The sequence below is a fragment of the Thermobia domestica genome, chromosome 17 (genome assembly GCF_964235325.1).
Source record: "Thermobia domestica chromosome 17, izTheDome1.hap1.1, whole genome shotgun sequence".
In the NCBI taxonomy this organism is placed as follows: domain Eukaryota; kingdom Metazoa; phylum Arthropoda; class Insecta; order Zygentoma; family Lepismatidae; genus Thermobia; species Thermobia domestica.
In genome coordinates, this window is record NC_137470.1 from 94,266,750 (window position 1) to 94,280,537 (window position 13,788).

The following is a 13,788-nucleotide window of genomic DNA, read 5'->3' on the forward strand; positions in this document are numbered from 1 at the left end:
GAAAGTCTCATGTCGGTCGAGCTCTTGCCCCCCTCAAGCGAAGTCTGAAATGACGCCCCTGAATCTGTCCCCATTACTTTAAAGGGGACAGCTCCAGGACTAAACCTAAAAGGTTTTAGTTACTTTTATTTCATTATACATCCAAATTTGCTGTTAAAAGACAAAATAAATAAATGTTTCTGGGAAAGACAAAAAGCAGAATCATATTTTTACAATTACGTATAATGGCATAGCTTTGAAAAGGGTAATAATATGGAATTTTTAATTAGAACAAGGAGACTCAAATATTTCGTTTTGATGTTCTGTATAGTGTTCTGAAAGTTGCTGAGATAACATAATCTTAATTTTGAGAATTTTGACAACATAAGCTGGCAGATTTTCTAAACTCCATATAATGTACTAAAAAACAATTATGTCAACACAAATAATGTCCATAAACAATTCGATTGTGAATTATCATTTTTCGTTCTTTTATTAACTTTTTGTAAACGACTTAATTTCTTGTAAACTTTAGGGGGTTTCCAAACCCTTCTTGAGGTGCTGCACACACACACACACACATATATATATTATATTATATAAATATAAACAAGCATAGACCTCAATCAAATATTCCCTTCCTTTCTACGAGCCTATAAATCTGATGTTCGTAACAACGTATTTCATTGTTTCACAAAAACTTACAAGTAAGATTTGTTGCTGTTTTCTACAAATGAATAATTAATGCATTTGTAACTTTTAAATTTATTTAAAAATAATAACAACAATTTTTAGTATATTTTTACAATTACAATTTAATGTATATAACAAATTAATATAAAATACTCAAAACAAAGGAAAATATTTTCGTTTTCAGTTACATCAGTTATTCAATATTTGTGTAGTATAAAACGTTTTTCAGTACTGGATTTGCGACTGAGTGCAACAACCGTGCAATTAATGTTGCAAGCCTGTGCGCGTATAAGAGTTGAGCTGGTAACATGGCTGGTTTCTGGGAAAGAAAGAAAAATGGATATTGTAAAACAAATATATGTATATTTAATAATACAAAAATGAAACAAGAAATGAAATGAAATCTTTCAGTTTAATGTCTCACGATTATGCCCCTGAGACTAAGGGAAACGTATGATTGAGGCAAGTGAATGTTGATTGAATGATTGGTGGAATGAGATTATGTAAGGTAACGGAAGTACCCCGAGAAAACCAACGGACAAATGTTGTTCACCACAAACTTACTTGGACGGGGATCGAACTAGGAACCCCACACACCACAGGTAAGCGCTCTACCACTGAGCCACCATCCCCCCAAAATGGGACATAGTGGGTCAGTGATAGAGTGCCCATCTCTGGTGTGAGGGGTCACTTGTTCGATACAAGCCCATGTGAGTTTCTGGTGGATAGTGTTGTGTCAATGGGTTTTCTCGAGTCCCTGTTTCCTCTCACATTTTCATTCCACTAATTATTTTTTAATTAGTCACTTTCATTAATCATCCATTTTCTTTAGTTTGAAAGGCATAGCCATGGCGCATACAGCCAGTGTATCTTTCAGGGTGACCGGAAAGTATTACACCCCAGAAAATTGTTAAATTTTATTAAAGTACATATATACGAGAGAGGCTGAAAAGTTCCTGGCTTTGTTCCCTTAAATTGAATAGACAAATAAAATTGTTGGCATATGAAAGCCTCATATCTTAATAGGTAACTGAGTTAAAAATCAATTGATCCTAATTGTATATCTGTCATTGCAGGTAGAAGGTGAGGCACGAGGAAGTTTCACGTTGTCGGAGCTTAGGACCGTTATAAAGTTCTTATGGCTCCAGAAAAAGTACGCAAAAGAAATTCATATAGAGATGTGTCAAACACTGGGGCAGAAATGTCCTTCATACAGCCGAGTAAAAACCTGGATATTGCTTTTTAAGACTGGTCATTTCACGGTGGAAGAGGAGCCCCTTAGCAGACACCCGTCAACCTCAAAAGACCAGCAAACATGCGATGCTGTCCAAGGTTTGATTCTTGAGGACCATTGAATATCCATTAAAATGATTGTCCAGATATTGGACACCTCCAGGGAGCGAGTTTGTTATATTATTATCAGAATTCTACACATGTGCAAGCTTCCAGTAAAATGGGTGCCGAAACTTGGAGTACGGATCCAAAGAAGGAACTTGTTGAAGAAGTCAAAGCCAGCTTGGCCTATTTTGAAAAGACAAATCACTTTTGGCTAGACTAATGACAAAGGATAAAACTTGGCTTCATATTTCTGATCCCGAAATCAATCAACAGTCAAAGGAGTTGCGCCATAGCGGTTTCCCCCGTTCCAAAAAGTTCTATATCCAGAAATCGACCAAAAATGTCCTGGCGTCCGTTTCTTGGAACAAAGATCGCATTATAATTGTGGACTACCTACCGAATGGCGCTTCTATCACCGGAGAATTGTTACGTTAATCTTCTAGACTTGCTGAAAGAGGCAATTAAGAGGAAACGCCGTGGAAAGCCCACAAAAACATCATGATCTTGCACGATAATGCATCAGTACACAAGTCCAACATTGTTGCTGCCAAATTGGCTACTGTGGGATTCCAACTGGTCCTCTACCCACCTTACTCCCCAGCCCTGTCTCCTTCTGACTATTTCCTATTTCCCAACCTGAAAAAACACCTGAAGGATACCCGTTTTGAGGACATTTCTGGCGTCACACAGGCTGCTGAAAGCTGGTTTGAGGGACAATGATTTTTTTTTTTTTTTTTTTTTGCATAGGCTAGTTTCGTGACTGATTATTGTAATTTCATTTAGTGTAAAAAAGGGTTACTTTGAAAAACTTTAGTCATTAGCCCTAGTTCAAATTAAAATTTCTTTGATGTCTGCAATTCATTTAGAAAATTCAGAGCAAATAAAAAAGAAATGAAACAGTGTAGTTTCAAAATAAATACATGCTTGGAGGTGTTTGCGTTATAATAAAATTTATTACTTAATATTTACCAGTTTATTTTGTAATCACTTCGCTTTTTTATAAGGAGAATAAAATTAGTAAAAATGTACTTTTTTTATCTCTATCGAATATGTGGACAATCAAATTGTTCTGTCAATTTCGTTATTTTAAAACAGTAACACCGGTGCTATATTTAGAATTGTTTTTTTTTTTTTTTTCTGAAACGGGGGCTACATTCAAAATAGTAATCAACCTAGTTACTATTACGTATTACATATCAAATGAAAAAATGTTTAATTTTTTCTGGGGGAAGGGGGATCCTAAGTCTTATAGACCTTCGTAAATACACCTCTGAGTAATTCCTATTATTTCCCCCCACGCATCCTATAATATCCCCCGGGAAAGATTTTTCTGAAAGAAACCCTGCGTAGAACTACATTCATTTTCGTTTTAAAAATGAAATAATGAAGATAAATAAAAAAATATTTTCGACCTAATGTGTTTCTCACAAATTAGCATTCGAAATCCCCTTTTTTTATGTATTAGCGACCAACTTTCATACTCATACAATGCGAACCCAGAATTTTGTTTTCATTTATATATATATATATATATATATATATATATATATATATATATATATATATATATATATATAATTTCTTCGATGTTAGTCAGGACAATTAAGAAAACCTGTATTAATTCACGTTTTATTCTCTTCCTCACTTCATTCTTATTCGTTTGGTCTATACTAAGTACTTAAATATTCACACCTAATCTATATTATTATTATTATTATTATTATTATTATTGTCAACGATTTTCCTGTAGACATTAGTCGTGGTCGCTATACCGTGTTCAAACTATCTACGTTTACTTTGAGGTTGATTTCTTTGCATGCCACCAAAAGAAACCTAAAACAGTTCGGGTAATATCGAAAAGCACAAGTTGTAATTATAACTGCAAAGCAATTTAAAAAATAAATATGATGTATCGCATTAAAAACTACTATTATTATTGTTAATAATCTACTTACTGCTTGAGAATAGTCAAGATGGCACAGCTTGTAAGTCAGTCGTTGCAGTTTGTCTGGGTCCAAACCGACGGTGTTGCACCGAACTTCATACCTCACTGGAACTTTGGTGTCATTTTCACTTCCACTTGTAACCAGGAAAAAGTCGAGCCTGCAAGTTGGAAAATATTATATGATTTCTTTTTAATGCTTAGCATACACATTACTAACAAGAAAATACAACGCTAATAAACAGATGTACAAGTTCTACTTATTTAACTAATATTCAATGTTATTTACTTGTGAGTTGGCAACCTGAAAAAAGAAAATGAAATGAAATTTTTGAGTTTTACGTCCCACGGTTATGCCGGTTAGGCTAAAGGAGACGGTGATGATGAGAGATGAATGAAATGGTGGAATGAAGAAAGTGGGAGGAAACGGGAGAACCCCGATTAAACTCACGCACACGGTGTTTGTCCACCACAAAGTTCACTTGGCGGGAGCAGGGTTTGAACCTGAGACCCCTAGCACCAGAGGTGAACGCTCTACTGAGCCACCGGGGCCACCCCAATCGGAAAAATGAATATGTACAGAATAGAAGTGATGGTTCAAAACAGAACACGTGATACAGAGATCCACGACAAGTAATTGAGTTAGAAATGCACACTAATAATAATGCAGGTGATCTGTAAACCACGGAACTGGACATTAATTGCAAATATTTGTGAAATGTGAGCAGTTATAGCACTCTGGTGATATTACCGTAATTGTGGGACAGGAACCTAATACACTGCGAACAAGGCGAGTTCGCTTTCCATTTCTAGCAGTTAGCCTGCCGAACATCGAAATATTTTTATGATGACCATAAATGTTGTGTGGTAACCTCCAATGGTGTGCAGCACCCTCTATGTTGTGGACTAACTAAAAATTATTACAATTACAAATTTAGTGGAATATTTAAATCACTGTTAAAATCAAATCATTTAATTCATTAAGTCAGCTTCAAGAACATTTGACTACGGTTGTACATTGTCAGACAAGCATTTGTAAAATAATTCAGCGAAAGACTAGTGTTCCTTTTCCATCACGCCACATTCTTTTAGAATGCGTGAACCTTCTGGTTGAATGAATTACAACGTCATTGTCCTCTCCCAACAAAACTACTACACACCTCTCAAGGGTGGTAGTTGTGAACTGACCATACCTCTCATTATGACGTGTGAGGTAGTAGTAAACCAACACCTCTCATTATGACGTGTGAGTTGTCAGTTTTCATCCCATCTACATTTCTTTGTTTAAGTAATTTATAATAATTCATGAGTGAATTACAAGTTAACATCTGAGCTAATTGAACTTACTACCCTCACCGGCACAACTCGTTATTGCAAAATTATTATCTCCCTGTAGCGTTTAATGACAAAGCGCGTTTTATTCTAACAAAGTGATAATGAATTCTGTTTACAGGTAACTCGTAAAAGAAGTATTTTATTAATGTTACCAACCTTCCTGTTTTAGTAACACGACTGTCTACTACTGTTCCTGATCTTGGATTCCTGCCATTCGCGAAGAATCTAGTCTTCTGAGATGGATCTGCGGTTATGTAGGCCAATTTTACATTTTCAGCTCCATGATACATAATACCAAGAAGTTTCTATAAAAGAAAGAAATATTATAAAACAATTTTTATCCAACCATTTACTTACATTTTTAAAATTAACAACTAGTTTACAATTTACTTAAGATTTTTTTTTATTAGCGCTATCATCTGTTACATCTTTCCAAAAATAGAAAAAAAAAAGATCAATAACAAGTTTAAACTTCAATTATTACACTTATTTTAAGACAAATTCATGAAGCCACAATTATCTAATTCTCAAGATAAAATTATTATATAAAGAAAATCAGCTTGGGATACTCAGAATACGCAGTTTCATAATGCTAGAGTTAAAAGCCTGAACAGAGTTGCATGCAACGACATACTATTAATTTAATTATTGCGTTAAAGCTGTAAATTTCATATCGAATAATTTATTTAGTAGGAATAGTTTTCTAATCATAGTGATCAGTTGTGTACAAATTCTGTAATATATCAGTATAATACTAAGCGAATGAAATGTCCACTTTGAAGTCTGGTGGAGACCTCTCCTCAGCAACACAACACAAGGATGAACTAAGATCACGCATCTAACGACACAAACTGAGTACATAAACATCAAATAGACTGATGTACGTACATAGTCAGGAGGTAATGTGTTATTGAACAGGGTCGGGTGAAAGTGCGCTATAGAGGACACACAATTGCTGGTGATTTTCGTTACGAATTGAAACTGGAAAATTCTGCACAGCAAGCTGCAAAAGACATTAACAGTGTATTTGGGTCAGAAATGAACGCACCGTTCGTCGTTGACGACCAAATCAATGTTCGGATGAGCCACTGTGGAAGCTGACCTTCAGAAAAGTATTTGTGTTATTGCAGAGAAGTTAGCCTTAAACCGCACCACTATCCTTGGCAGCTCCGTGCAATCGGTAGGATAAAAATTTGGTCTCATGGATCCCACATGAGTTGACACCGGCGAACAGGAACCGTATGTAGTTCTTTGATTGTAAGGAGGATTCTATGGAGGTATGCATTACTTTGATTGTAAGGAATAATCGGGAAAATTTCCTGTGTCGGATTGCAGCCTCAGATGAAAATGGATCTGTTATAATAATCGTAAATGGTTGGGCCGTGGCCGAAGGCAAGGACGGTTTCCTGATCCACCTCTCCACCCATAGAAGGTGTTGCTGGTAAGGTTTTCTACACTGGGAGTGATCCATCATGTATTTCTCAGGCGAGGTGAAACCATCAATGTAGGTCGTTGCAGTGCTACACTCCGTGAAGGGCACAGGAAACTTTTCCGTGAATATCCAGCAATGTTCAACAGAAATGATGTCCTCAAGTTGCACGACAACGCACATTCACCTTCGCGCTAAGGACGTTGCAGGCTCGTAATGAGTTCAAGTGTAAAACTCGTTCTCACCGCCTGTATTGTTCAGATATATCTCCCCCTGACTAGAACCTCTTCTGGCATCTCGATCACTGCTTGGGAGGGAACACTTTCCGTGGTTGAAGATTTCTTTGCATCGTAGACTCACGAATTTTATCGCCACAGAACCCAATCATTGGCTGAACGATAACAAAAGTGTTTGGTTGCAGACAGCGTCCATTTTGATTAACCAGTACGCTTCATTTTTTTCTGGCATTTGGAAATGACGTAACTGGAGCGAACATTTTATTCGAGCCAACCTAATTAATTATCATTAAGTATCAAATAAATGGTACGAAATTTCGTGCACTACTCTATAAATTTATTAACAATTTTTCTTAATACTAAATAACTCCTGAACTTAATCATTGGCTTGATAAAAATTTAAATATATATTCATCACATCTTCCAAGTGCAAAATTTATACCGTCTTACTTACCCTAACATCAGCTTCTTCCTTCTCGAACTCAAACGTCAACCCTTTATCTGATGTTCCATCTCTATAGAGAAAAATCTTCTTAGGAAAGGTTCCATTTGCTTCAGAATATGCGTTCATAGCAGCTGAAAACGGAAACACAACGTGAGTGCAGGAATCCTTCTACTTGAACTACAGTACAGACAATACAAAACATACAGCTGTACAACAAAAAATTGATTTTAAATTATATATCGAGAATATATTAAAAAATATTGTGAAAATAAAGAAGTAAGATTTAAATTATGATACGATGCAATGCAGTACGCCCATGAAGTCATCTCTTCCCAAAGGAACCAAGAAAATTTGTCTACAAGTTATTTAGAAAAGTAGAATAATCAATTATCGCTAATGGAACAATGATTACCAACCGGACAACCACGTCTTCGGCGAGTATAGTGCAAAACGTAATTATCGGGCCTAGCATAAAAGGTGATTTATCATGTCAAAATTAATCAAATTCTTGTGTCGACGCATGTATATTCCGATTTTTAATTTACAGTGTAAAGTGTTTGTGTAGTGATTTTTAAGTGTTAAAAATATAAATTTTACATATCCTTTCTAAAATATAAAATATATACACATGACAGTCTAAATTTATAATTTAACGTATATAAATATTTAAGTTGTTCTTTCTCTTTTCAGCATATTTAAATTACTGTTATACGGTTCAACAATATTTATGTTGTTGAGCTGTATTGGCACTAGTTGAACAAGTATTTAGCACATATTCCTAAACGTTCTGACTCGAACTCTGTGTTCCAAACCGTGTTGTCCAGCGGCTATATTATTGTGTACCACAGTGTTAAGAAAAACATGTAATATATATGTATACATATAAATAGGCAATATATAATGAGGAAGCAGTTTGAATATTTCTTAAAATTCATAATCCAACAACAAATTTAAAGTGTCTTAACTTCTGCAATGCAAATAACCAGCTATAACTTTTAAAACTAGGAAGGTTCAAAAAATGTGCAAAAACATTAACATAACACAAAAATCATAAATACTACCAAATTCTCTTTCAAGTAATAAATAAATAAATAAATAAATAAATAAATAAATAAAACTAAAACTCTATAAATCAATTTATTCTTCATTAATAATTTCTACACCGGGATTCTGTCAATCAAAGGTTCTGCTCGTCACCATTACCAAAAAGTAAGTGATCATGTATTGTCTAGCCTAGTCTTAAAAATCATACCAGTCCTTCAAATGCTCTGTAATTATTCAATTATATTTCTTATTTTCTAAACATCAAATTATTAAATTCTTGTTCCAAATTATCTCTATGTTGTTGCATTTTATCTTTAAACTTTAAATTCCAGGTTTATAGTTAATTCTAAACTACGTTTTCTGCGCCCCCAAACGTACATTAATTTACATTACTTCTTAAAAAAACAGGATAAATGCCAAAGTCATTCAGTAATTTCATATACAAAAATAATTTGGGGTTTACATTCCAAACAAAAGTCTTTATTTAATATGCCTCCAAAAGGTTTGTAACTGTCTTTTGGATCCCAAAACCAGTCATGTTTAAAATAAATTACAAGCCTATTTTAGGTTTTAGCATGATGGAGTTCGCCGTCTTTGCAAACAGGAATTAAACCCAAGATACCTTACAAAATGGTCAATAACGAACAGGGTTGTTAGGAAACAAACCCAACTAATGTTGTAAAATGTCTTCCAGAGACAAAAAGGAAACAAACCCAAATAGTGTTATAACAGACATCTAAAAATCCCGTTCTCGGCACATAGGAGCCATAAAAATTGCAAGTATGTTGAAATCTGGAATTCGATTATTTTCTGCGATTACCATACTTTCTTTTCACCTCCTGTTGCTCGAATATGAAGTACGCATAAATAAAATAGCATACGAAAGAACATCCGACTTCCCATTTTCCTATCCTCTAGCAACTGGAAAACAAAAATACTTAAACCAACGCTGTTTTAAAAAAGAAATATGATCTTCCCTATTGCTTCTCATTGACTTGTCACTTGCTAGCTTCAAGACGCCTACCAAGAGACACGAAGATCATCCCAACCTTAGTCAAAAGTTGTTGCCGTTGACATTTGTTTTGTATCCTTTTCAAACTTTGATTTTTTCTAAATCCATATATGTTCTGTACCATTCTGCTCGTTCGATTACTGTCATTCAATTCCAACCGTTAAATCTATGATGTCACTGAGAAATTATCCGAGATATTTGTGTAGAAATTTCACTGAAAAGATAATTATTTTCCCCTTCTATCACTCGTTCCTAGCTGTTTTCTACATTTCTTCATCTCGTACTTTCCTAAACGGATTACAATTAATTTAAAATAAAGTACCTCTTACAGGCTAAATTGTATATTTTGTATTAATATAGCATATAATGACGCATTGTGGTCTGGGGGCCAAGAAAATTTTAGGGAATCAAGTCATCCGTTGGCTCCTCGCCTGCTACCCTTGTTCCAATGCGGCTCAGAGGATCCACCAATACTCCGTAAAATGGGGCAAACGTGGTCGGAGCGTGCTGATGAGAAATATGTAGAGTTTTCTCGAAAGATTTTAAGCCCCGTTCTAATGTTTCTGAAAACGCTATTTCAACAAACTATAACGGTTTCCGTAATTCTATACCTCGAGTAGAAGTCAATTCCAAATAATTCAAAATTTTTGTTTGTTTATTACATAATTCACATCATACAGAATTGCCTGTCGAATAGTAGCACTCTGCTATAGTGTCCAGAGATAACCCTATATTAAATGAACTATTCGTATTAGGAAAGATAATTAATAGTTACTTACAGAAAACACATTGAACAAGACCGTCGCACATTTCTTCCTCTCCTCTAAGGGTTATTGTACGAGAGTACCAAGTTGTAAATGTGTCATTCAAAGTTGCCACAACCGCTCCTACTAATATTCCTTTGCGGCTTAAATCGAAGCACGTTTCAAACCCCATTATTAGATGGCCCTGGGAAAAAAGTGAAATAGCCATTTGTAATATAATAGGCTCTTAAACTGGAATATATAATTTTGAAATTTAACCAAATACTATTGCTTAAACATGATCAACACAACATTTCTTAAACTTCTGAAAGGATTCTAGTAAAGCCTGACTAATACATTGTAGATGTTATCATGTGCATACTCTTCACAGTGTTCATACAGCACATGTTCTACATATTTCAGTCTTCTTAAAATGAAAAAAAAATTATTAAAAATATACTAATAAACAAACAAACAAATAAATAAAACTTTGAAGACCTCGTAACCACATTCCTAATGGAAATAGACAAGCTCGTAACTTATTTGACGTTTTTCAGTTATTACTTACAACGTATCAGACAATTTTCCTGTGAATGTAAGTAATGGCATACACGAACGAAATATTCTAAGCTTTAATCCCCCTTCAACAAGAAGCTACCATATTAAATTATATATAAAATTAAAGGGCAGTGAAATGATATGAGACTGGATGCTTGAAGTCCCTCTATGAAACTCTTTGTACGCTACTGAGTGGGAGTAGATTTGAAAGAACTGAAAATACTTATTCTTTAGTATGTACGGTTACCAGATTTCTGGAGACAAAAATACGTCTACTTTTGATTCTACAGAAAATTGTTGAAATAATTTAATTAACGAAAAATTACATACTTTTGTATATCTGTACATAAGTTCAACAATGAAAATAAAACTCTATTGTCACAAAATTAGTATTCTGAAAGTTGAAACAGCTTCACTAATCTGTTATTTAAACACACTTGAAAGAACCTTTTTCTTTCTTCTTTCTAAAGTTGATTGATTGGTTCATTACATGATACATTTGAAAATGTGTTAAGCAGAGAAAGATTAGGGGCAGCAAAGGGGTCACAAATCTATATCCGTGATTGGATTTTCAAGGTGAAGCTACTTGCCCGGGAATCGAAATACATATTTTCTATGAGACTTTTTCACCTCACACACAATTCTTTCCACCATTTGTAAATTTACCCGACAGGCCACTACGATTCTCTCACAGGAACACACAGTCTATTTGGTAAATTTTTACGTGTCTTTAAAGTAAAAGAGTACGAAACTCCTATTATACTTAATGAGTACTTTCGCTATATTGAAGCACACGTTCTATACAAGCTTGTAATTAATCCATTTAAAAAATAACGATTACATTAATGAAATATTTCTTTAAAAAAATAACCAACTAAATTTTCCAAGTTATTTCTTAAATTGATAATTGTTAAAGGAATAGTAATGATTAAAAACCTAATTTTAATTATTATTATTATTATTTTTTATTTTTTTATTTTTATTTTTATTTATTTTTTTTTTTTTTTTGTAAAAACTATGTGAAATGGATAATTTCATGGATTTTTTGTAACTTATTCCAATCACTTGCGGCTTTGTTTATTTTTTTAATTTTCTCTTTTTATTTATTTACTTATTTTTATTTATTTCTTGCCTTTTACTGCACCTATGTTTCTTAAAGGGAATACAGTGACCTAAGCCTGTTTTGAAATCTGGCTTAATATCTTTTTTCCTTAAAGATGAGCAAACAACCAGCGCCTGTAATAGTTTTCATTTGACACAATGTAGTCTCCGTGGTTTAACCGCTGTTTGGTAAAGGAGGCTGCTTGAGACGTGCCATCCGCCCTTTCGTTTCTTTATTTTTTTTTTCTAGTGTAGCGTTCACGTACTTTCCAAATCACTGTTCACTGCAATCTCGTACAGCTACCTCTGGTTCAAGAACAGCAGATGCCACTAGCTAACAAGGGCAGGAAACGCAAGAACTGTGGAAGAAAATGGCGCACTAATACCCCAAGGCTTATCACACAGGAAGTTCAACAAAGCTTATTTACATGTGAACTTTCTCGTGGCTATATGGTAGACACACGCGTCTTCAGCGCAGGAGACCCGAGTTGGATTCCCAGTGGAAGCTCATGTGGTTCAGCTCGCACACTAAGCTGTACACCCACGTCTCATAGAGCTTTAGTAGTGAACGAGATGCTAAATTCTAAATCAACGAACAAATGCGTTGTCATGTATTGTCTAAGTACTCAGCTTACTGGTCCGAGAAAGGAAACAAATAACTTTTCTTATATATTTAGAATAAGTGAAATTCTGTTTTCTCGTGACGTTGAGTCGACTCTTTACTGAATTCAGAAAGTATTACAAATTCTGAATGTCTCATCTATTTAGCTATTAATACTTCTTCCCCAGAGGTCTAGGGAACTTAAGAAACTTGAAGATTATTTAAAGGAAACTGTGGACTTAAGAACTTGAAGATTATTTCTAAATGTATATCTCGCTCCCTGGAATTTTACTAAATATCAATCTTTTTTATTATTATTATTACCAGATATTCAAACAAAGTTAAGTACTTTCAAACTTAGAAAGAATAAAAACTTCATGTCATTGTGATAAATAATTTAACGAGTTCTGAGGTGATAAATACGACATAAATTTAGTATTCCTGATTATTTACTTAGGCAGTCTTACAACAAAACTACTGAGGAGTCCGACAGATGCCTGATAATAGTTCTCGATTCAGTAAACATGGCTTGAAATCCGTAAGAGTACATGAAAATAGTAGGTACATGTACATGAAAATTTCGAATAGTAGATCCCTTCCCAAATCTTAACTATTTACTAACACTTTTTATAAACTACAAGTACAACAAGGAATATTGGAAATCTATAAAATAAAATTATATAAGATTCAAAGGAGGATATTAAAGATAAATCTGAAACTTACCTTCATAGGTACACGTATAGTCCAAGGTATTCCACCCATTTTACATAGAATTTCACGCGCCACTTTTGGAGCTAATTGCTGACGACCGACTGTACTGACAATATCCTCACTGTAGATTATTTGAACAGGAACTGAAACAGATAGAAAATGAAATTAATTACAAACAGAACTACGGTCCTTATTAAAACAAAACTAAGTGAGATGATTTACAGAGAGACTTTTATTATTTATTGATCTAGAAAAGGTTGCATGACGTGCCTGATAAAGGGGATGTTATGTTGCCGAAACTGATAGACAAATATTACTAATATATACATTTGGTGCTTTGATCAGTGTTCTTTTATTAATGTGGATAATGAACAATACTATAATAAACAAGATACAGTATTTCTTCCCTGAAAACTATAAAGTTTTTGCATGTTTCAAAACATGTTAAGGAATAGCATTTAGGTTATTTTTTTCAATAGAATAATACACTACCACCAGGAATAAACTATTACCTTATTCGTGTTATCTTACAAGAAAATAATGCAAAGGTCCAGCTTAATGTGTTGTTCATGAATTAACTCTACAAACACTCATCTTACTCTACTTTCTATTCTGTTATCG

The 13,788-nt window shown here is 34.2% G+C and overlaps 1 protein-coding gene across 5 annotated transcripts in view; it reads right to left on the reverse strand.

The window, feature by feature from the left end:
* Positions 1-776: 776 nt before the first annotated feature.
* Positions 777-13,788, reverse strand: part of LOC145673899 (piwi-like protein Siwi) — a 147,881-nt gene continuing 134,869 nt past the window's right edge. For all 5 annotated transcript variants that reach the window (XM_081743708.1, XM_081743704.1, XM_081743705.1 and 2 more), the window contains 6 exons: positions 13,180-13,310; positions 10,233-10,401; positions 7,407-7,528; positions 5,444-5,592; positions 3,966-4,113; positions 777-991 (listed from right to left, as the gene is read on the reverse strand). In XM_081743708.1, the coding sequence (XP_081599834.1) occupies positions 866-991; positions 3,966-4,113; positions 5,444-5,592; positions 7,407-7,528; positions 10,233-10,401; positions 13,180-13,310 (845 nt within the window). In that variant the 3' untranslated portion in view covers positions 777-865. The remainder of the gene's footprint in view (positions 992-3,965; positions 4,114-5,443; positions 5,593-7,406; positions 7,529-10,232; positions 10,402-13,179; positions 13,311-13,788) is intronic.